General features: G+C 36.3%; 1 protein-coding gene across 2 annotated transcripts in view; it reads right to left on the bottom strand.

The window, feature by feature from the left end:
* Positions 1-25,742, bottom strand: part of NEGR1 (neuronal growth regulator 1) — an 871,642-nt gene that overhangs the window by 153,970 nt on the left and 691,930 nt on the right. For both annotated transcript variants that reach the window (XM_057716185.1, XM_057716191.1), the window contains one exon: positions 21,794-21,945. In XM_057716185.1, coding sequence (XP_057572168.1) covers positions 21,794-21,945 — 152 coding nt within the window. The remainder of the gene's footprint in view (positions 1-21,793; positions 21,946-25,742) is intronic.

Genomic DNA, 25,742 nt, shown 5'->3' with positions numbered 1-25,742 from the left:
TTCTGTGCTTACCAAACAATCTGCTGATGGTGATTTGGTGTCTTTTGCAGGTCTGGCTACAGGGAGAGAATGGCTGATCTTACAAACTTTAAGTATTTTGTGTCCTCAGACAGTGATTTCTCACAAAGAATTAATAAAATAAATTCTGATTATGATGTGACTTTTAATGTAACTTCATTTTAGAAGCAAAATGAGCTGATCATGCCAATATGAACTTTATAATCCAAGTCAAACTCTTTTTGTAAATTGATAAATTAGTATCTGGGGGTGTACTCAGAATACATATTTTGGTCTCCCACATTTTTTTAGTGAGTCCCTCACAGTCTGCTACGTCCTAGGCAGTGAACTAGAGAGACTCTCTACACCCTGGAACTAGATGTCCAGGGCCTAGATTATGGTGACCTAAATAAGCCATTCTCAGATGCAACCAGACATCCCCTGGAACTTGCTCTTTCATGATGTGCAGTCCCTGGACTACACAGCACTAGCATCCCTGGGAACTTGAAGGAACTCAGAACCTCGGCCTCTTCTCCAGAATCACTGACACAGTCTGCATTTTACCAAGGTCCTCGGTATATCTGTGTGCATGATACAATTTAAGAAGTGTTGCTCTCGAGGATACTTTCACCATTTTTATCTCTCTATAAGTTATTGGGAGATATTCCTTCAGGGTTATTTCCCACTGCCACAGGTTTTGTTGAGAATGGCAAGGATGTGAGACCACAGGAAAGAATAAAGAGTAAACACTCTTTATTCAGGCCACTTCTTGTGGGATGAGATAATGCCTCATTCTGAGCAGGCTTGCTTACTGGCTGCTATAAAACACTGGGTTCCCCGGTAACCACCAGCTCAGTGTTCTTATCTTTTAACAGAAGCCACGGCCTGTACTAGCATCCACGTGGGTCATCCATGTGGCTCCTGTGGGAATCTGGGCCTCAGGGAACGAATGCAAACATGCTGACTCTCTGGCTATTGTTTTTGCTGCAAGCAATACAGTCTTACATCTCTGACCCAGGAGTCTTGTGTTTTCTGCCGGCATCCATGATACTGCTGCAGGCTAACATTAGCTTGTAAGCAGAGTAGAATCTCAGATACTTCACAGTTGTTGACACAGATTTCTTTGGCCTTTTATAGCACAGTTGCAAAAAGCAAAGTGCTAAGGTAACTAAGTTCTTATTCAGGTTCTACCATTAACTAGTTACTGTTACTAGTTATGCCAAAGAATAGTTATTACTTCTCCTCTCTGGGATGATTTATTCACGAATAAAATAAGGGGAGGGAGAAGAGGGATAAAGTAGTTAATGAGAGTTTATAGATCCTCAGAACAAGAATTCTTTATGATCAGTCTCCCCAGTAAGAATCAGCACATTTCTTTGAATGTGGTGATATCAATAAAGATATGCTCTGTTTTGGCCACAAGGACTTGAGAAAGAGAAAACCCTATTAAGTTATTTTCCTTGCCCACTCTAATTCTACATTAAGGGATGTGCCTATGTTCTATGTACACATGGTTCCTTATTTGGTGAAGATAATTGATTTTTCTTTGAATTCAAAATACATGAATTGTTTTGATTATTTGTTCAGCCTAATGTTGATAATTTTCAGGTCCCTATTTAATTGGAGTATTCTGGAATGAGGACCTCCTTTGAAGAACAATTATTTGTTCAACATATAATACAAAATTCTCTGAGACTAAGCTCACAAATATGGTGATCTTCAAGGAATAGACAACAATAGGAGAATTTAGAAGGCTAATGTGTGTGCCTGCCACTTTCAGAATCTGTATGCAGCATAGTCTAGCTGGTCTACAGAGATGGGGGGTTACGCACCTCTGCTAAGGGAGGAGCTGGCTGTACCCTACCACCTAATTGATGGAGATTCTGGTAACATACCTTGCAACACTGAAAAAGCCAATTGCTTCTGTCGCCAATTAAAACTGTAAAGAAGTAGCCGCAAAGCATCAGCCTCAATGTGGAAGATCAGTGCTCCATCGTGGGAAGTCTGTGAGCTTTGAGGGGACAAACAAGACTAAGGGTATTGCCTTTCCAACCAAACCCACCATCTCAGATCTCCTTAATGTAGCTGCTGTTTGAGTGAGAGACAACAAAGATGATAGCGATAGTAAGTAAACGATTGAAGCCATCAGCATTCAAAACCCCTTTTACCAAAAACATTTTTCTAGGGTTGCTAACAAATAAAATTAGCTAGGCTGGAAGCCTCTAAGTTTTTGAGTAGGCTTTGTTTTGTTTTTGTTTTTGCTTTTTTTAAATACATTTATTTATTTATTTACTTATTTACTTATTTATTTTTATTGGCTGTGTTGGGTCTTCGTTGCTGCACATGGGCTTTCTCTAGCTGTGACGAGTGGAGGCTACTCTTCATTGTGGTGCATGGGCTCCTGGCACGTGAGCTTCAGTAGCTGTGGCACACAGGCTCAATAGTTGTGAGTCACAGGCTTTGTTGCTCTGCGGCATGTGGGATCTTCCTGGGGCAGGGATCAAATCCATGTCCCCTGCATTGGCAGGCAGATTCTTAACCACCGCACCACCTAGGAAGTCCCTTAGCTAATTGTTTTGTCACAGAAACCAAAAGCCTGGCCTGCTATTGTAGTTGTGAACTCTTAAGGAGGGTTCTCTGTCCCCGACTTGCATCAGCACAAATGGGCCACACAGGCTATTCAGCCCCCAGTGCCTTCTTCAGGTGTAGTCATGGAGCCTAGTATCCAAGAAAGAATTTCCAAGAGGAAAAAGACAAGGACCATGGAGAACAAGGGACTTGAGAGTGCTTACCAGAACAAGAATGAGTAGCTGCCTGGTGATCTATCTGAGGAACATACAGTATTGCCAGAAAAAGGAATCTGGAGTCTTCAGACTGGCAGGATCTGATCATTGCTATGGCTAAGTGGCTGCTGTGTGTTTCCCTTCCTCCCCTTCTCATAATGGGAGTGCCTTTACAGTGTTCTGGTTTATATGCCACCATAGTAGATTGGGCTTGTGTGTGACAGAAGACGTTTGCTTTCCTCTCAAGGTTAGCTGGCCATGACATATCACATTCAGGCTGACAGAGGAGACTGCATCTCCCAGATATACTGGACCTCAGCTAGAGTCAGCATAGGGTGGAAGGCTACGGTCTTCTACCTTTGATAGGAGTGGATACTTTCTGTATGTAGGAAGAAGGGCATGCCTGGATATTTGGTTCACAAAGAAATTGATTGTGGTAAAGACTGTTAGTGGTCCCTCAATATCCATTGTATCCTTTCCTATAAGAAAAGAACCACAATTTTTGGCGGAGCATTCAGCTGTCACTAACAAAGATTAGTATGCTAAGTGAAATAAGCAGACAGAAAGGAAAAAATGATATGGTCCCACTTATATGTGGAATTTAAAAAGTCAAATACATAGAAGCAGAGATTAGAATGGTGGTTACTGGATTGGGGAGGTGGGGGAAAGGGGGAGATGTTGGTCAAAGGGTACAAAGCTGCAGTTATGTAAGATGAATGTCTAGAGATCTACCGTATAGCATGAGACTAGTTAATAATCTTCTGTTGAATACTGGGAATTTGCTATGACAGGAGATTTAAGGTTCTCTCCTTACACACACAAAAAATGGTAACTATGTGAGAAGATATGATAATTAGCTTGACTGTTGTAATCATTTCACTATATACAATCATCATGTTGTACATCTTAAATATATATATACTATTAAAATATAAGAAAATAAACACTGTTTTATATGCAAAAAAAGTGTAACTACTGTGTACAGATTTGGGGAAGTATTTATGACAGAAAAGAGGATGCCCTTCTCCTTTCCTCTATTCTTCCTACAACCTGAAGTACAGCTATGATGCTGTGAACCGGAGGAGACACCTCAGACCACCAAGTAACGTGGAAATGGATGCTTTGAAGCAGAACAAAATCATGCAAGGAGGCTGTGTCCTGGATATTATGATGCTATTTTAGTCCTTGACTGTCTATTGCAGGCTTCCATGTAGAAAGAAATAAAACTGTATTTTGTTTGTCATTATTTTGGGTTTTGTCACTCACGACGGTTCTTAATCCTAACTAGCACAGATGCTTTAGAAAAATTAGCAAGTTATTTACAGATTTAAAAATTTTGTGTTAGTTCTTTATAAGTCTCACAGGATTTTAATATAATGAACAAAAAATGATATGTTAGTTTTTGGAATACTGTCCTTCTGATGAAAAGTCTCTAAGCACTTTGGTTCAACAGAATTTTAGGGTAAAGTATAGTGTAGATAAAATAATTTGCTTTTGTTTCTAGACCTTTGTTTTAGACATTTCATTTTCAAAGGTCATTTTAAATCACAAGTGTCAGAAATTTATTGCTTTAAAGGATCACCTATGAAAAAGCCTGTGGCATGGCTGCAGCCATCAATAAGCTATCAACAATGTTAGAGGAACAACCAAACTCCCTTGAAGTGACAAACATAAACAAGTACTTAAATGACTGTGTGTCTGATGGTCTTTTATGATGGGTAGGTTATATACACATACTGATGGTCATGAAGACATGAAATCAATATTAGGTGATTTTTAGTTCAGCTCTATATACACACAGGAACACACCTACATTTTTAAAGAATCAATTCCATATATTATAATAGGTTCAAATTTTGTTTTGTTTTGTTTTCCATCTAGGTGGTAATTAGCCCAATTTCCAGTCTGAAATCCTCTGTGTAAGCCTGCCACTTTGCTGCACTTTCCTCTATCAATAACAGCAGTAACAACAGTATAATATTTTTCAGAACTGTTAAAAGTTAGGCCCATCTCACATTGAATCCAACTGTTGTAAATCACGAAAGAAAAGAAAGTTGTCCTTTGTATTTGAAGATAATGATTCTGAATCACCATCAGCAGAAGACTTGCTTGGAGCTATTTATTTTCCAGTGCCTTGATACTCACTCTCTCACAGCCATGATTATCTTATCTAGATACAGCTCTGCATTACACTTTGCCTTTCCTCATTCTCTAATGGAGCCTAGATACCGAGTCTGATCTCACATCAGCCACACTGAACAGAAGATGCTACACTTCTGTCCTAACATGTCTCTTTTTCCATACATTTACCCTCCAGCAATTAGGAGAGTAAGGTATATATAAGTATTTATATTTACTTGCTGATTAATAGTGGGGCTGGATTTGCGCTAAACTATCCCAGCTCTCACCTGGTTCCTACCATTACCAATTGCAAGATGGTGAACTGGGGCTAGAGATATAGGTTATTAAAAACTAAAGCAAAACAAAACAAAACACATAAAAAAACAAAGGTAAATTTTCCTGGAGAACATAACTCTTCTTTGGTGTGGGGCTGGGGAAAATACAAACTATGCCAGACACTTCATTGGATAGAATAGACTGTCACCAAATTGGTATTTTTATGGGCTGTTTTTCAGGACATGTAAATAATTTTTAGTGTTTAGCTATCAGCTGTTACGATGACATTACCTGTTAAGCGATTCTATAATCAGAAGACAAGGTGTTATAAACATATATAGGAAAATTCTCTATGGGTTACTTTGGGGCCGAGAGTTTTTAACTTTATTGCATTATTCAGTGATAAAGATTTTGCTCCAAAGTATCTTTGGAGAGCTGTTTTGCAACATCCTGTATAATTGGAAGGAAAAAGAGATTAGGCTGAACAATTATAGTATGCATTATTGAATAGATTAACAGTGTGCTAGGAAAAAAAAGTTAGGGAAAGATATATTAGAAAAAGGTTAAACATCTCATTAAATGGTTCAGTACTAATTATTTTACTATTTGATCAGCATAATAGATCAACAGAGTGAAGTAATTGCTCTTTCTTTAAGGAAAATTGGCACAAGTATATATGATTTTCTAGAAACATATGAGGAGGTGATAAATAAGTAGTAAATGTATCTGAGGAGTGCCAATAGTGGCAGAGGGATTAATGCTCAGACCAAAAGTTGTCTTTACCTTAACAACTGAGATTGTTTCACATGCCTTGTGAGACATCTTAAGAACCAAAGTATCACTATATTCCAGTGATAAGTATTTGTCTTTTATGTCACTCACATTTTAAAACCTATAAGTAGTACATGAAAGAAAAAGTTTTGGCCAATGACACTTCTATAATATGCTAAAGAAGGCAGCATTTGCTTGCAAGGCCATTCACAAGATAGCATCTGCTTTTCTTTCCACCCTCATGTCTGTCTACTTTTCCTTTAATTGTCCTCTGTGCTCCAGCCATATAGGATTTCTTTTATTCACTCATATCTGTCATTCTCTCTCTTACCTCTAGAAATTGACCACATTCTGTGGTCACTGTTTGTGTCTCCAACAGCAGTCTTCAAAAGGTTAGGAATAAATAGGAGTCTTATTAGCTCACCTCTGTACTCCCAACACACCACAGGACTAGGCATTTAGATGGTCAATTAATTGGTAAGTAAATAAATACTAACTTTTTAAAATTATGGCATTACTGGTTAATCTTATGTTCCAAAGTATGCAGCCTACAAACTACAGTCTTCTTGCTTTAAATAGGTAAAAATGAGAAAACAAAGCAATTTTAAGATTTTTTGGGGGCGGGGGTGTGGGTGCTGGTATGGAAGGTAACTGATTTCACCCACTTAAAGGCAACTTAAAATATGTGTTCGGCCTTCCCTGACTCTGGCCAGGTTGCAGGAGAGATAATATTGGATCTGGAATCTACTGTGATGTTAATACAAGATATTGAAAACATTTTATGACCAGGTAACATATTTTTCTTTCTGGCTTCACAGAATTAAAACTTTACAAGATAAGCATTTCCTGAGAATTCACAACTTTAGATTAAAACGTTGCTTAAAAACTAGTGTGCGGTGAGAATGAGGCATAGTGACAGAGTCAATTTTAAGAGGAAATGCATTATGGTGGAGCAAATGTAAACAAGAAATGCTGTATGTGTGGACACAGATACACATGAACTTATCATAGAAACAGAATAAAATCCCATTGTATCAGGGTCATTATATGGATTTGGAGATACTGAATCAAATCACCCTTAGGAGACAGTAATGTTAAGGAAATTATAATCAGGGTCACTGAAGTTATACAAAAGGAAAAGGAAAGTCAATTAATGTATGAATCCCTACCATGGACAAAGTGCTTTACACATATCTTGTTTAATATGAGATACAGTTGTCCCTTAGTATCTGTGGGGGATTGGTTCCAGGACTCCCCACAGATACCAAAATCCACAGATGCTCCAGTCCCTTATATAAAATAGTGCATTACTTGCATATAACCTACAGACATCCTCCTGTATACTTTAAATAATCTCTAGATTACTTATAATACTGAATACAAAGTAGATGCTATGTAAATTATTGCTAGTCACATAGCAAATTCAAGTTTTGATTTTTTGGAACTTTCTGGAATTTAAAAAAACATGAATTTTCGATTCATGGTTGCTTGACTCCATGGATATAGAACCCATGGATACGGATGGCCTTGACAGTACTTCCACCTCCATGTGAGCAAGGTATTACTAACTTCATTTTACAATGGTACACTGAAGATAAGAGAGTTTATGTAATTCTCCTAGAATCATGCCGTTTGCACATGGAGAAACCAAATTTTCCTTTATATCCACTCAGGTAGATAGTGGCGTGCTGAAACTGGCTTGTACCAGGTCATGAGACCCAACTGTTCAATTTGAAGGAATACTGCAAGTAGTTTATTAAACACGGCCATTGTTAAAATTAAATTATATTAAAAACAGGTGTAATAACTACTCAAAACTCATTATTTCAAAAGTATTTTACTACATTTTCATTATTATCTATGATCTTCAGGTTTTTCACATTATGTCTCTATTGTAAAAATATTATATAATGGTGTCACACTGTGCATGTTTTCCCAACTCTGTATTCAGTACCATCACTTGGTTGCTTAAAATCTGCCTTAATGAGAATTTTGACACCATGGAAATTGGCAAGTGCTCCAAATTAGGGGCTGATTTATTTTTTGTTGTTGTTTATTGTCTAGACTTAAGAAAATGATGGAGAAATGTTAACGGAGATTAAATATAAAAATGTATTGTGTCTGTAGCCATTACATTGTGGATACTGCAAAAAATTAACAGAATTTTCTTTCAAAATTCAAAAACTGTTATCTGTTTCAGCAATAAAGTTACTTTCATCTTACTCATTATCATGAATAAAAATAACAACCCATCTTCATGTCAGAATAATACTTAGAGTTGGGATACAACTCCATTTGTCAAATCATGGTTGAATTGCAACCATACATTGGCTACAGATACAAGATCTTGGCAAAAATCAATGACAGCATTCTATGCAAGTCAAAACTACAATGAGGTATCACCTCACACCAGTGAGAATGGGCATCATCAGAAAAGCTGCAAACAGTAAATGCTGGAGGGGTGTGGAGAAAAGGGAATGCTCTTGCTCTGTTGGTGGGAATGTAAATTGATACAGCCACTATGGAGAACAGCATGGAGGTTCCTTGAAAAACTAAAAATAGAATTACCATATGACCCAGCAATCCCACTGCTGGGCATATACCCAGAGAACACCATCATTCAAAAAGACACATGCACTACAATGTTCACTGCAGCACTATTTACAATAGCCAGGACATGGAAGCAACCTAAATGTCCATCAACAGATGAATGGATAAAAAAGATGTGGTACACATATACAATGGAATATTATTCAGCTGTAAAAAGCAATGAAACTGGGACATTTGTAGAGACATGGATGGACCTGGAGACTGTCATACAGAGTGAAGTGAGTCAGAAAGAGAAAAACAAATATTGTATATTAACACATATATGCAGACTGTAGAAAAATGTTACAAATCAACCGGTTTGCAAGGCAGAAATAGAGACACAGATGTAGAGAACAAACATATGGACACCAACTGGGGAAAGCAGGGAGGGTTGGGGGGAATGAATTGGGAGATTAGGATTGCCATATATACATTACTAATAAGAAAAAAAATACCACATTGTATACTCTAAATATATGCAGTTTATTGTCTGTTAACTGTATCTCAATAAAAGTTCTTTAAAAAAAAATCAATGACAGCATTCTATGAGAAGAAATTGGTTATATGGAATTTAAAATAAAGTGTATTCTATATTTTATTATTATTTGGAAATTTTGTGATACACATACTTTTCAGTTACCAACACACAATTAAATATATAAATAATGAAGCCACCAAAGTATTATTTAATAAGCCTGAATAGAAATATGGGGAAGTTTTTGCAAGGTAACAATTAAATATGTAAAATAAATACATAAAGATAGTAAGGTTTATGTGAAACTAAAAGGAGTTTTGTGAGTAGGGGAGATGATACATGATTAGTACACAGTACAAGGAGGTAAACATGAGAAATAGAAATGCATGACAAAAGCCTGGTATGCCCTAGAAGAGTATCTGTAATGTTTCTTAATTCCAATCTTATAAAATATTTTAGAAAGGAAAGGTGGGAGGTATTGTCACAGCATACAATCTTATGAAGAAGGTTCATTTGCTTCCATCACAGTAAACATGTTTGTTTTTTAATTTTTGCTTCTAGAATTACAAACCATAATAGCAGAATATTATATTTTTCCTCATTAGTTTTCATTTTCCCTAAATTTTAGTACGCATACTGATGAGTTCAGTACACAAACTCATCTTTTCAAAGTCAGTAGAGATTCTTTGGGAGAAGCAAAGTTTTCTCAAATCAAAACACACATAAAAACAAATAAAATATCCTTTGGGCAGCCCATACTGTGACTAAGAATATTTTTTAAAAGTATGCCTGCCTTTTCCCAGGAACATATGAGAAAATCTTCCTGCAAATTTCAAGCACAACCAAGTTGCTTCCCAAATTGCCCATTTGCACTCCAGGGCTAGAGCTGAAAGTGCAGAGAATTGCCTGAGTAATTCGATTGCAGGCAGAATCGATGCAAGTGTGAATGCTGCCCTGGTCAAAGGCTGGCCCTTAGGCTGCAACTTAAATCAGTTTGGGGTAAGCTAAGTTTGATTACATTTTCAGTGATGAAGCTTTCAAAAGCAATTTTGAGCTTGCCTATTCAGAGGCTGTTTGGTTCCATCTTGAACCTATATTCCTAGTTAGAGAAGCATCTATCTACCTATCTGTTTTGGAGATGATTAAGTCCCGTTTTGAGGAACAATGAAAGAAAGGAAGAGAAAAAAAAGAGGGAATGGTCCAGAAAGCAAAAAATAAACAGCAGATGAGAGCCTATCACTAATAATATGAGTCAGTAGTGGTTTATTTTATCTTTCTAAAAATTTATAGAAGACTAAGAGGGAGAAAGAATCAGGCAGTATGCTAACAGGAAAAGTAATAATATGTGGAAGATTATTATGATAATGATATGTGGCAGTCTAAAAGTATTTTGGCTTATGAGACTCATTCTTTCAGGTGCTGCTGGCAGGAGGGATGTTGGGGAAATACAGGTGGTTTGAAGTATGAAGCAAAATGGGTATAAGAAAGAATGTCAGATATGGACTCCAACAGGCAATGTGCTGGCTTGAAGGAAACGAACCCTTTCAATTTATCTTTTTCCAGCAGAGTCACGCCTACAGAGTTGTTGTGCATCCATCGCTTATGCAAGTCTTCCTAAAAATGTGTTTACTCAGTGAAATAGTTTGATTATAGATCTTATCTACATTTGGGTAAGCATGTTATTGTACCATAAACTAGTGTTCTCAAGAAGTTATGATTTTTTTTTTAGAAAATATAAATTTCCCCACAGGTATGACCACTCATTCTTAAAATATAGGCTATTATCCTGCCAGTTTTAGGAAACTATGTTGCTACATCTTGTCTTAACGAAGTATTTCAGAAAATGTGATTCGTTCTAAGTGGACTGAGTGGTGACTCTAATGGTCCTTTGACAGGAATTATGATCTGCCTCACTAATTAGGCTGCTCCACATGGGCACTAATTGGATTGATTTAAAAAATCAAAGAAAGGAAACTGAAGAGTATGAGATGATCTAATACCACAGTTTAGAGCTGGGTAACTCAAGTGACTTCTTTGCCTTAAAACTATTGAAAGAGAAAGCTTTTTTTTTTTTTTTTAAAAGGATAAAATTGGAAAAATCCTACCTACTGAAAATGTCTGGCCATGCCAGAGATGAAATACGATTTCCATACCAGCAAGTCTTGCTTAATTTATTCAAATCTCACTTAAATATATACTGGGCAGATACCTACTTTTTGTCTCTAGAGAGAAATCCCAATTGAATTATTTTTATATGGAAAGAAATCTAGCCCATGCTGAATAGACACACTCAATGAGGACATGTGATGTTCAGTCCCTTCCGCAGCAGTTTTATGGCCACTAAAACAGAATTTACAGTGCTTTAGAGAAAGGGGGGCCCATTGAAATATCTTTGCTTTTACAATTAATTCTTCCTCTTTTTTCCGTTACCTGGAACATCAAAATGGGGGGGGGGAAAGCCAATTTCACTTTCTTTTTCTTTTTGGTGATGTACTCTATTATTTATGCTTCACATTGCCTGAGGAGAAATGATAAGTTTAAAAATAATAGCACTAGGCACTTCGTAATTATCATTTTCTTCACGCATAGCCCTGGATCTTCTATTAGGGTTCACATTGAAAAATTTCAGAAAATGACATCACAGTGCAGAAGTAGAGGTGGGATAGGAGCTCAGACAGCTATCACATGATGTGCTCACACCATTAGAGCAGGCTTCAGGTCTAGTTACAACCTCAGGGAAAACAGTGCATGCTGGGTAAATAGTCTCTAAGATACTTCTTAGAAAGGATAGCAGGCGAATCTCTTACAGGACCTCCAGTCAGAGAAGAGACGAGGAAAGGCACTACTGAAGGTAGAGGCTGCTAATATGTTTTCTTTAGGCTGGAAATGTTGGCATGTTCTCATTTTTACGAAGTCTTAATAGCGACAACTCTCACATATACAGGGTCACCTGTTGGCCTACGTTGTTATAGGGTTAGAGCTTGGTGAAATAAAATAGCAAGCAAGGAGATCTATTCTAGTGCCTTTTCACAGGTTATTGGCCAACAGAATTGAAACTGTGAACATAAAGGAAATTTCCCTGGAGAGTAAAATTCTTTGTAGAGATGACAAAATGATTAGGCCAGCAGTGCCATTAGCTAAACTTTATGGAAACTCACCAAAGAGCAAAACACATTAAAATACAATTTTTTCTGTCAATAAAAAAATAATTTTGAGTTCAATGACAAAAAATGTACAGAAAGGAAAAATATTGTCAGTATTTCTACTTTGTTAAGAAGTAAGTATAACTGTTTTAAATAACAATCCACACATAAATACTACTTTTTAAAAACATTTATAGAATTCTTGGAATCTTAACGCATTACAGATGAAAGAAAACTTGGAGATTAGATATTCTATTCTCCTCATTTTATAAATGAGGAAACTGAGGCCAGAGAGGTAAGTGTTTTGCCTAAGAACCCCCCCCAGTAAGGGCCAGACCCTAAATTCTCTATTAGGCTAGAGCTCCTAATAAAATTTTGTGGTTATATTTGAAACACCTTTTGATCTTTTTGGTACCTAATTTCTACAAGCCTGCTACATTTCAAGGCTGATCACTGACAACAGCAAATACCAAACCTCCCTTCTCCCTTTGGCATTTACTGACCCTTATCAGCTATAGGGATGGATATGCCATCTCAGTAGCTTGAGGCTGCAGCTGTCAAATTGCCTCTTAACCTGAGAGAAACACATCAGTAGAGTAATTAATTTTGCACAACCCTCTGTATCAACCTGACCACTTTTTTTTCATCATTACAAGTGAATGCTTATGTGCATGGCTGATTTAACTAATAATTCTAATAAAAAAGACAATATCATAGCAGTATACATAAATGCATTAATAAATGAATCAAGAACTTAGTCTGTTCTTAGAAATCTAGTGAGATCAAGTTACAGAGTTACTAAGGTTATATAGATCCGGGCATCTATTGGTTTACCCTTCAACATTTGAATTACACGTAACAGGAAAGAAAAGCAAAGTAACATTTTATGAGCACTTCCTTTGGATTAGGTGCTTTATACACCATTTTACAATCCTATCTCAATTAATCATCACAACAGCACTATAAGAGTAAGTTACTCTCCCTAGTTTATAGGTGAGACAGCTGAGGTTTGAAGATTGGATTTGAGAGAAACGTCCAACATCCTAGATGCAGGATTGTGGTTTCAAACCAGATCTGTTTGATTCCAAAGCTTTTGATGGTTAGCTTAGAGAGTGGAAAGAACACTGGAACAAGAGCAGAAAAAACTAAGTAGGTTCTAGCTCCAGATCTGCTGTGACAACGTACAACTTTTGGTTCTCAGGCATCTTCTATGGGCCTCAGTCCTCTCACCTACAAAGTAAGAGGACTGACCTAGACTGGAAGTTTTCAAACCCAATTTTATAGAACTCTATGGCTTTTTGACAGGGCTCTGGGTCACTGTGTATTGTTATATGCAGGGAAAAGATGGGATTCTCCAGATTTACCTCCAAATCAATCAAATTAACCCCAATTTTATCTTGGTTATATATTAAAGTTTTCCATAAAATTTTATTTGGGGAAAGAAAAGAATCCATTGCCTTAACAAGTTTGAAAAAATTTGACTAGGTAATATCTGAGTCCCACTCTAGCTCTAAAGTTTTGCCATTTGACATGGATAGCAAAAACTCTGTTAGCATCTGTACTTGGTTCTCAGTTTGATGAACTGGAGCACCACGTGTTTTAATAGTTATTCTAACTGGTTAGCACATATTTGGTCTTGTCCAAAATGTCCATGAGGCATTAGTACATGCCAAAAGGTCTTTTATATGTAGTCATATCCAAACCCATTTGGCAAGGACCAAATACCCTCATGGACGTTTTGAACAGGACCAAATTTCAAGGACATTTTAGTGTAGACCAATATTTTTGTGGATGTTTTGTACAGGACCAATGTCCTGTAAGGCTTTAAACTGTTGGATATCATCTCTCAAGTATGACAATGAAATACCACTTTGTGTCCAGCTTCTTGAGAATACATACAGGATCTAGGTATAAGGTCAGGGAGCAAAAACTCCTCTGGCTTCATTCATACTCCATTTCGGCAAATTTGTACACATCCATTATTTGTGTGATGATTGTGACTGTGCATGTATATTTCAATTTAGTGCAGTGCCTAAATCCCTGATAGGTTGATCAACTATATCAAAATCTACCTGTATCTGCAAACCCAATTTTTGTCAAATATTTATTACTAGAGCATCCAGGAAAGGGTTTCCATTAACATCATAAAGCTGTGAGGATAAAGCAAGTTGGCTCACATAGCTCACTGTCTTTAATAATCACCAAGTCTAAATTTACTGATGCCTCTTTCGACCAAAGTGAAAACCCTACCTCTTTTAAGTTGCAGAAAGGGAGATCAATTTCAACCTAAAATATGAATCATTCAAATTTGTGGTATCACCTTTCACATGAAATCAGGGTTCATTACAACAGGCAAAAGTAACAGAGAGCCCATACAGTTGCTTAGTGGCATGTGGGGACATTGAAGCAAGCAGAGAGCTGAAATATTACTTGCAAGGGCACAGCTGGTTCCATATTCAACAAATCAGTCAAAAAATAAAGTTTGCCTGCATCAGGCAGATCTAAACAGGGAAAAACTGTTATGCTACACGCATTCTTACTTTCTCCAATAGTCTCTCCCATTTTCCCTTTGGATAATAGCTACTGACTGTTTTTTAGTTTTTGTTTTGTTTTTTATCTTAAAGAGGAGGTGTCCATAAAATTAAATCAACTGGGAAGAAATATTCTCTAAAATGAGAGGATATTTTCCAGAAAGTTAAATAGCCCTTGATTCTATAAAGCATTTACAATTGGAACTTCATTATTGTCTCCACAGGGTTACCAAGACAGGGAAAAGACAAAGTTTTGGTGAGTCTTTTGAATATTTTATGTGTAATATTTCTTAGGCAAATGCTTTGTTACTTGAATAAATGCATGTGCATGCATATGTCAGCCCCCCCCCTCCCCCCCACACACACACACTCACAAGGAAAGAAGGAGAGAAATCCCTATAGCATCATTAGGACCTATATTCTAGCAAGATATTTGACATTACACACTAGGAAACATTAAAGAGTGGTTTGGCAACCATACGTTGTAGCAATATTATTGTTACCTACTTGAGACTGTAAGAAAAGATTTTGTTCATATTAAAGCTTGAATTGTTCCAAATATTTTCACATGTTACGTCTCATGAGAAGATTGTATTAAACCAAAGCTATATAAATGTTAAGTATATTGTTTATATAGAGTTCTAAGATTTCTTCCTTCTTAAGTAATTATCTTTGCTTATTTCCCTTTAGGTTGAGTCTTTTAATATGTGTCCTATAATGAGAAAGTAGGAAACAAAGCATTTACATGTTTTACTTATGAAAATGACTTTTACTGGTTACTAAATTACTGATCAAATAAATGATGTACATTTGATGAATTGAACCCATAGATGGCAGGATTGGACCATTCAGTCTATATTCTTTAAGGAGAAGACTTAGAGGAATCATCTCTTTTAGTTGCTCATGTTCAGGAAACAAAAAAACAGAATTGAAAAAAAATAATAAAATCCCCAATAATTCTGAATCCCAAATTTTTTACTTAATAAGAAATTTTGCTATGAATAGTTGACATGCTGTCATCCATTACTAACTTTGCTGAAGCATTGTTCCCTGAGGCTAATCTACAGTGATCTGCAGAATATTTTCTCTTTCTCTCTCCCTCTCTCTTTCTGTCTCTGTCTCTTTCTCTACCTTTCTCTCACAAAGAGATTTTATATAATGCAGACATATTTCAGAAATTTATGGACAGGTAATCTAGAGGATGAGGGATTCATTGTATACTAGCTTTCCTATAGTTTTTTCTCCATAAATTTTGCTTTCCCCTTACTTGAGAAAGTGTATACTCTCTACCTGAAGTAATTCTATTGATGAAATTACTGACATCTCTGCTTAGAATTACAGCTCCTCTTACAATTACAGTTGAAAAGCCCATAGGCCACGGAAGACAAAAGACTTTAAGGGGACTTCATATTAAATCAAAGCCCTTTTGTGTTTCTCTGGGATCCAAGAAAGATGTGAGAAAAGAGGCTAAGAAACTAGAATGAGGGAGGCTCGCAAAAAAGCAAGAAGCATGCAAAATATCATTCACCCAAGACTGGGGTACTGCACCTTTGCAGGTCAGGGAGTTGTTGATATACACCTGACCATTGGGCTTATTCATCTGGAAAGAAACCCACATCAGACCAGCTGTTGAGGCATCAAGGCAGATCATCAGTTTATGTTCTTCCTTTCAGAGCCTAGCCTATAGAGTATGGTTCAGTACATGTCTCTATTTCTTCATCTACCTGTTAAACTTAATCTACTTATTTAAATTTAATCTGGCTTCTACTCCCAGTTTTTTATAGAAACTGCTTTGGCAAAGATCATCAAGAGCTGCCAACTGTCAGAGACAGTGGCTGATTTTCAGACTTTCTCTGGCCTGATGTAGCATTGGACACTGCTGATCCGCTCTCTTTTGGATGGGTCTACTCTCATGGCTTCCGTGGTACTGATCCTCCTCTGGCATCTCCATCTACACTGAATCCACATGCTTCTACAGGATGTTTCCCTTCCTCTCCTCATGCCTCAGTGCTGATTTTACTCGGATTTCAGCCTTTGCTCATCTTGCCACTCCACACGGCCTTTATGAGAAATCTTGCTCACTCTCACAATGGAAACTACCATGTCCGTGCTGATAGCTTCCAAACCATATCTCCATTCTGGTCTTTATAAAGTATGGCCACCTACTAGACATTGCCTCTAACTGTCTAAAATTAAACACATTTCTCTCTTTCAATCTCCACCTTCCCAAATATAAAAGGGCTAATCCTCCTCTTATGTTCTAGCCTGGTTAATGTCACCCAAACTAAACTTTGGGAGTTACCTAGATTCCCACAATTCACTTCTCCTTCTCTTCAGATCTGGTCATTAAAACCTCTGCCCTAATTATCTCTGTCATCTCTGTTACTCTTTTTGTGCAATTGTCTTCTTGTAAGTCTCATACCTGGGTTTAGCACTCCACATTGCCTAAGAAAGTATTTCAGAAACTAAATCTGTTTATATCCTTCCTTTATTAAAATGCTTCAATGGCTCTCCAAAACCAGAAGGATACAGTCCAAACTCACCCGCAGTCCTTTCTGTCCTAAGTCCATCAACTTGTCCAGCCTCATCTCTTAACACTCTCTTCTCCCACCTTTTACTCAACCCATATTAAAATATTACCACGTCTTCAAATGCATCAGATTGTTTCATACTGCCATGTCTTTACAGGAGCTGTTCCATACAGGAATATTTTTCTCTCTCCCATTACCACACCCAGGCTCAACCCAATTATCCTTATTTCAGGGGTCTCCTCTCTAGCTTGCCCTGAGTCATTAAGACTGAGTGTCTCATTCTTTCATCTGTGCCACTGTACATTGTGCTCATGATTGTTGTTGAATGTACTCTGTAAATTTCTGCCTCTGAAAATAAGACAATGATGGATAAAATAATATTCTGAGTTGTAGCTTAGTTACAATTCATATGGTGATATTACCTACTCTAGATGACAATCATTTCATGGCCCTCAAACTGGATTAAGAGGCTCTTCTCTGCCCTTGTATGCTACTGTTGACTATACTGCATTACAGTTATCTGCTTCTTGTACCTCTCCTCTTATTCATCTGAGAACTCTTTGAGGATGAAGTTCCCGTTCTATGAATATTTTTCTTTCCAACAACTAACACAGTGCTTTGTATATTGTAGGCAGTCGAGATATATATATATATATATTTAATGAATGAACATTGCTAGTGAATAAATTATCAGACCCTCATAATAGAACAATTGTTTTACTTCTGCTTTTACTCTTTAAATTTCCTAGATGTCTAAAACTCTGCTGCAAACATCATATTTAATCTGGAATTAGTGCCACAAAGTCTAGTTCATGCACTGAGCAAGGGATGAGGTTAAGTTATGACCTAGAGTTGGGACATTGTATCAAATTTACATGCCTTCTCCCTGGCTTGCCAATGACAACTTACCATCTAAACCCTCAGTAAAGTACTGGATAGTCAGTAACCAAATATGTTCAATCATCTATATATATAGTTTTTGAAAACAAATGAACTGAGTGTTCCTGGGGGATGTGATATAATAAAAATGGCTAGCATTCATTAAATGCTTACTTTGATCCAGGCTAAGTGTTAAATGCTTTACATACATCATCCCATTTAACTTTTATCCTATAGGTGGAAGTTATTATTTCCCTCATTTTATAAATGAAGTAGCTGAAGCTTTGGTGTTTAGATAACTTACTTAAAATCCCATAACTATATGTGGTAAAACTGTGGTTCACATTATAATCTGCTCGACTCCCTTTATGTGAAACACATACATATAAATATTTATATACCAAAAAGTACTACATTGCTTTTTGAATGGTCTTAGTTATGGCAAGGCTCTAAACTACAACTTCTTGCCTTTTACCTTCTTGGTGATCTGGAAAATGTAGGTTATTACAAGTCAGGAGTAGATTATAACAGAATCAGGATTTATCCTAAATAGTTATGGATGGGGACCTGATTCTTAGCGGCTAACACTCAACAGAGTGTTTGCTATGTATTAGCATTATGCTAGGAAACTCACATTTCTGATTACCTTCTCTTTGAGCATATTAACTATTCGTGGATATAAATCATGAAAATATGATTTTTTTTATTCATGGCATGTCCCACTTATCATCATATACACAAGTGGCAGACTCCTTGGAGCCTAATTCCTCTCTCCTGGATTAGAAGATGGGCAAATTAGTTTTACACACTCCCTTGACTGTAGGAAGGGCTGATATTCAATAACAGATCTTTAAAAATTCTTTAGCAGGTCATAGGCCAATATTAGATTAGCTTAGGACTGGCCACTAGTCTTAGATCAGTTTAGAGGTGGAAGACCTTCCCATCTATAGACCTTGTGAAGATACAACAGGAATTCTTATCAAGGGACGCATTGTTCTCTCCCCAACTAGCTTCATATGAACTTTAAGAAAGCTCTTTCCCTATGTATAGTTTTAAGATTCACAAATGCCTGTGTTGGATAACTGTACCATTCCAAGGAGTTTTAAAATCCCATAAAAATGTGTGTTTAAATGTCTCTGAGTCTCATTTTTAATAATTTTTCAGTCAAACATTAACCCCATTCATCTTTCATATACTTAAATTTTATATCTGGTGTATGTTATTTATACACATTTATTAAAAATAGTTTTTATATATTGAAGAATAGCACCCTGAATTATTAAAGTTCATAAAACCCTAAGAAGGGCAAACGTTACATGCAGAGGTATATCTTTCCAAAATATGTTTCGAATGATACAATTTATCTCCATTGATGGTTTTGTCTTTATCATAGCGAGAGACAGTGAAACACAGAAGTTAAAAGCTGGGGCTCTGAACCCAGACTGTCAGGATTCAAGTTTTTGCTTTGTCACTTATTAAACACTTGACTTTGGCCAAACTTTTAACTCTCTTCATCTTAGTTTCCTCATCTGTAAGTAGGGAATTATAGAATTTACTTTTTTGGATTGTTTAAGAATTAAAAGAACAAATTCATATGAAGAGATTAAAATATGGAAGCTCACAGTAAGTGTTGTCATCTCTGTGATATACCTTGTATAGCTAGAGGTTATAATACACGTGCTACAGCTAAAACTCAGTTTGTTCATTCATTCATTCATGATCCATTCAATCACTTCCTCAATGTTTAACTAATTTATTTATTCACTAAAGATTTACTAATTGTCTGTTAAATAGACACTGTGCTTAGTGACATGGGAGATAAAGTAATCAGATATTGATACTGTCTTCTCAACAAACATAATTTGGTAGAGAGAGAAAAACTAAGCAAAATAGTTATTGTAAAAAATAGAAATGCTTAGCACAATAAGAGTTTCAGGTGAGGTCATACAAGAGTTTTGAATGTACAGATATTTCTTGAAACTTCCAGGGCTGTGTTCAAAATTACAGACAAGATTTGCATTTCTTTCTTAACGAATTAATCAAATTGCACTAGTAGTTCTTAGCACTTCTACATACAGAAAGCCAGGGGCCAAGGAAGGTCATTAGAGTCCATTCTGAAGATACCACATTCAGAAGCCTTTAAGCAGTGCATTATATCCAGATGACTGTGCTAATGTTGCCAGAGTAAAACAAACAAATAAGTGACATTTTGTTCCTAATTTGTCACATTCATTAATGCTTCAGTTTTGAAAATCAGAGTATGACTTGGAAATGTAAATAGCAAAAAGTTAATGTGTTATTAAGCCTTAAATTTTTCTTTACTTTGTCTGTTTAATTCATTTACTCTTTCAGGTTCTTGAATATTTAAACCATTTAAAATATTAATAACATACCTAAAGAAGTATCAATATTTACATTAAATTGGAATTCATACTGTTCTATAATACTTTCAATGATATTATTCATAATTACACTAAGTAAATAATTCTCATGGAAGAAACTTATGCAAGTATATTATACCTTGGTTACTGCACAGCAAGCAATGATTTTGTTTCAGATTGGGGGAGTACTAAGACATATTTAGTAATATTAAGCAGAAATAATAAATTATGTGATGTTTTAAAAGTGTATATAGGACAAATCATTTTCAAATGATTATTTTCTATCAAGAACCAACTGATATATTTTGTTTAACAACAGAGGTTCTTAAATCATGGTAATTCAAAGTTCATACATCATGAAACTTCTTATTATAGTATGTTTTGATGCAGCAGGAATATTATATGTCCCATTCCCCATTTCTGCAAAACAGAAATGATCATGTCTGTGATGAACTCACAATATTTGCATTTTTCAGAGATAGCTTACTATCACAGAATGATAATATAAATATACATATGTCAGGTTACCATAAAAATATAAATTATCAAAGATAAGAATGGTTCAGATAACTTAGTAGAACTTAAAAAACAGTGTATTCTCTGTAGTCTTTGAACATTTTGAGAAACACTTCACTTCAAAATCAGGAATATTTTATGGTTATAACAATTTGTTGGTTACTCAGCTTCTAAAAAGCACTAAAACTAATTGTAGGAGAAAACATTAACATATATTTCTCTCCCTTCCACTAACCCTTGTGTTTGCTCTTCTTTTTTCATTTCTAGTTCTTAAGAACCAAGATACATTAGAAAAAAAGTACTTATTTTAGTAAAACCTTAACTTGTATTTCAAAATACAGTTTTGAGTAAAAACATTATCTATATGGATAAAATATTTTGTCCATGATCATTTACTCACCATTTTATTTTGTTTATGACATGTGAAATTCTCACTATTTCAAAATAAATATCTAGAGAAAGCCAACCAAGAGTAAATTCAATCCAAATTAATCTATGCTTAAATATAACACGTTTTTTTAAAACAAAACAATACAAAAACTAAATTTCACCAGACCAATTGTCTTCAGTCAGAAGACATTTTTAGTGGATCCTGTTATTTATGTAATTTTTCCCTTTTCTCAGATCTAAGGTATTTTTCCTAGCACAGATGGAATTCTATAGGGATAATAAAATTCTCCAACACCCAGATTATTTGGGGCCAAATTTCCTCCATGTAAAAACCATGTCACATCAGGCTGAGCTCTATAGATAGGAGCCAGAAGGCCCTGGGAGCATTTTGGCAGCACTGTGTTACTTACGGTTGAGAGACAGGCTCGCATTGGTTGTGCCTAGCTTGTTGACAGCCACACAAGTATAGTTGCCGAAGTGCTCTTGTGTCACATTGGTAACAGTGAGAATGGATCTTGTGCTAAAATTTTGGATAATAATTCCTTGTTGGCCATTGAAGAGCCTAAAAGACAAAATAAACTCTAGGTAAATATGCGCTGTGAATACCATTTTTAATCTTAGATGGGGTTGTCATGGCAACCCATAGACAGTTTTGACTATGCTGCTGTTAGCATATAACATGATAAGAGTGCAATTATATTTTCCTTACAGTAGTAGATATTGGGAAAGAGAGGTTGTATGACAGGGGTAGACTGTTCTCATGGGATTATTTGTGCTGTAGAACACACCGAACTTAGATACACACATGTCTTATTCATACATTGATTTGTATTTTAGAAAATTAAACACACTACAGCAATGGCATCTCAACTGCTAAAGTCAAGAAAAAGTAAAGGGAATTAAATGTAACAATTCCATTAAACACACAAACATGATTTCTAAAATGTTGGCTAGAATATGTCTAGGCCATTTCACATGATATTATTAGATAACTTTCAAGAAAATTAATCCTACAACTGTTGTCGAGAGTTGTAGTTCTGAGTCCAGGGTCAACAGTTTACTGCTACTTTGTAGGTACAACCCAGACAGATGACTTGCTGTTAAACCTAGAAAAAGGCCACAGTATAATATTGAGGATCATATTTAAAGTTGAGTCTTATCTTTGCCACATCTTAGTCATGTACCTCAGAAAGTCCTTCAACCTTTCTGAGCCTCAGTGTAGGATTCAGTTATACCTGATGCCACCCTGACTCCTCAACAGTCTCCCTCCAGATTTACCAGCAGAGGCCCTTACTCTCAGATAGGCTGGCATAGCTCTGCTGTTTTCAATGCTTGACATGCTTGCCTCTGCTTCCCTCTTTTCCTGAGTCTTCACCCAATGGTCACCATCCCCTTTTATCTCTGAAGCCAGATCCTTTCCTCCTCATTTAAGTCTGACCTGTGTCCTACCTCTCCTACTCTAAAGCTCCTTAAATGACTTTCCTCTCTCTGTGTCTCCATCTCTCGCTCTGCATGTTACTCTCCAAATTGTTGTAGAATTTATAAAATCAAAACCACATTCTTGCATTGTTTTCTCTAGCAGTTTCCATACATACAAGACTACCCAAATAAACTGAACTGTTTTAAATTTCTCAAAAGGCAAGGCCATATGGACATACCTCATTTTATATTTGAGTTCTACATAGCACTTAATAGTGACATCCTAGGTACAAAATACATAGTTCATAGGTCAATGCAGTTCTGGTGACATCCCCACAACACAGGATTGTTAAGTCCTCTTCAGTGTCCCCTTCAAGAAATTCTCTCCCTAGATATGAATTCTGCTATAATGAGATGCCAATCAAATAATTTCTCCCTAACTAACCCCAAAGTTTACTGTGAAAGAAATGTGCTGATCACAATATGGGCTATGTAAGTTCATTTAACTCAAATGGTGTGTTAGTTTTACTTCTTTAATGTGTTCAAGCCTTAGTACTAAATATTTCTTTAATCATGAAGATGCTAATAAATGGTATTCCCATGAGAGTTTAGGTTGAACTCCTTTGCATTACGTTATGTGACTTGCATCTGATTTAGATAAAATATACTGCAGTTAAATACAGATTAAAATAAGCAACCATGCTTGATTACTCTGAGAATTACTTATATTTCATGTAATAGCTGAATTTGGCTTATCCAAAGCTCAAACTTTAATCAGAACAACAAAACTTTGAGTTGACTAAATATTAAAAAAAACTTTAACTTGAGCAATAAACCTAATGACCTCCAACTCTGACACAAAATAGGGCATAAAATATCAAGGATATGGCAATTTTTACTCACCTGTCTCATATGGCAAATCTATCAATATTTATGCTAAAATTCCACAGTGGTTACTGCATATTTTTCTGCATTACAGCAACAAATTTATTTATTTGTAACAATTAGTATATGTTATGTATAAAAGCTCGCAGCTTCATTGTCCTGCAAGCTTCCGCGTTATGACTTATATCAATTTGCCCACGTCTGTGCTAAGGCTACATTCTCCAGAGGACTCAGCAATTCCCTAGACTACTAAATCCCTTTGTGTCCCATCTACCAAAACCAAGTTTCATTTTGCTACTAAAGAGTTGAGATTAGTTAGGGTCTTCATTAGGCTAGACTCTGGGGAGAAAAATCTCAAGGGAGTATATTCAGCAACTTCACAGCACTGCTCACTTATGTTCCTTATGGCTGTTATTCTGAGTTGGGTTCCAATTCTCTGCCCTTGAATGTATCTGAAGGCAAAGCCCCAGATGTTGCTGAATCATGCAGTGTATCCACGCTATGTATGTGTAGGCCCAGTGTTGGCACCTGGCCAGCAGTCTTATGTGCATTCTCACCAGCGTGGCATATTACAGGCACTTTAGCAGCAGCAACTCCTGCTGCTCCTATCAGCCTGGCAGGTGATTATGGCTGATAAAAAAAGAAAAGCATCTTCCCTGCGGGGATTTTCTTCCTCTAGAGGAAGCACTCTCTTGGAGAAGACTGGAAAAGTCCACAGCTTCCTTTCTTCCATACTTGGGAGTTTTAGAAGTACTGACTTCTCAACACCTTTTAATAACCTGTCTTCAACTGGTAGATGACGGGGGCTCTCTTTTAAAGCTGACCTTGAGGGAGAGTGACTTCTGAGATGGTATATATCTCCAGAGGATGTATTACTGTGATTTTCCTACAGGGATCCTGGGAGTAGTGGTAGGTGGAAGCTTTCTCAGCTATTTAAATCAATTCTGGAAATAGTCATTAATTACTGCAAAGATGAGTTCTATACTAGGTGACTAGGGGCTAGGCTGGATAACATATTATCTTTGAAGATCTTTCAAGAAGAATCCAATGTATAAATAGGTGTTTACAACAGCGGGTATTTAAGTCAGAGTAGGGACCCTTTTAAGATGAATACATTTACCCTTAGTTATTAGATACAAAAAAAATTGAACCATGCCTAGAAATCCCATCATGTATGACCCTAATGTAATTTCACTCCTTGACTAAAAACAAATACAAGCTCTTTAACTGATGACACTTTTCTATGAAACAAACTTATTCTAATATGTTTGGATACAATTATATTTTCTGGAAATAGAGTCATTCTTTTTTTTTTATTTTGAAAATTAAACATATCTTTTTTTATTAACCTCTAAAATGTTGGAGCTGTGAGTAGGGTTAAGGTCAGGGAGTTTTGAAGATGAGGGAGGACACCATTTTTTATAGTGTGTAGGATAAACATACACATTTGATAAAATCTGCACCCAAAGGCAGAGTCATTCTTTTTTATCAAACACATATTTGATAAATTGAATTGTCATTCTGTGTTAAAGAAAATCCTTGATAGGCTTCAAGCAGATACACCTAAGCCTGTTCAGGGGATGATCCCGGCCTCACTGGATTTTTCATATTTATTCCAGACTTGTTTGAAACCAGACTTCCCTGCAGCATGATGTGAAATCTGAAAGTGACAACGCAAGCATCAGTTCACAACACACCTTGTAATGAAACCAGGGAATTAAAACTAGAATATTGCCTTTTTAGGAGTTCATTCTCTCTTCTCCTAAATTGAACCCCTTCAAGTTCTAAGAGAATGGTTCTTGTACCATTAGATAGTAGAATGAGAGATGTTTTCTTATAGTCCCCTCCCACCAAAAAAAGAGAAACAAACTATTGATCTAGGAATTAAATATGGCATTCCTTTCCTCAGCAGGAGATCAGCAGTATATGGTGTTGGCTTAGAAATGCCTGGTCATTCTTATTTTCTGCATTTTTACCATTTAGTGGACCTCATGTATATAAGATTCTTCTGTTACTGTGGACTTTGCTGCCCTCCACACTCTGCCACCAATGGGA

This window comes from Hippopotamus amphibius, chromosome 1 (assembly GCF_030028045.1).
Source record: "Hippopotamus amphibius kiboko isolate mHipAmp2 chromosome 1, mHipAmp2.hap2, whole genome shotgun sequence".
Taxonomy (NCBI): domain Eukaryota; kingdom Metazoa; phylum Chordata; class Mammalia; order Artiodactyla; family Hippopotamidae; genus Hippopotamus; species Hippopotamus amphibius.
The sequence above is the reverse complement of the archived record's forward strand: the minus strand, read 5'-3'. Positions and strand labels throughout refer to the sequence as shown.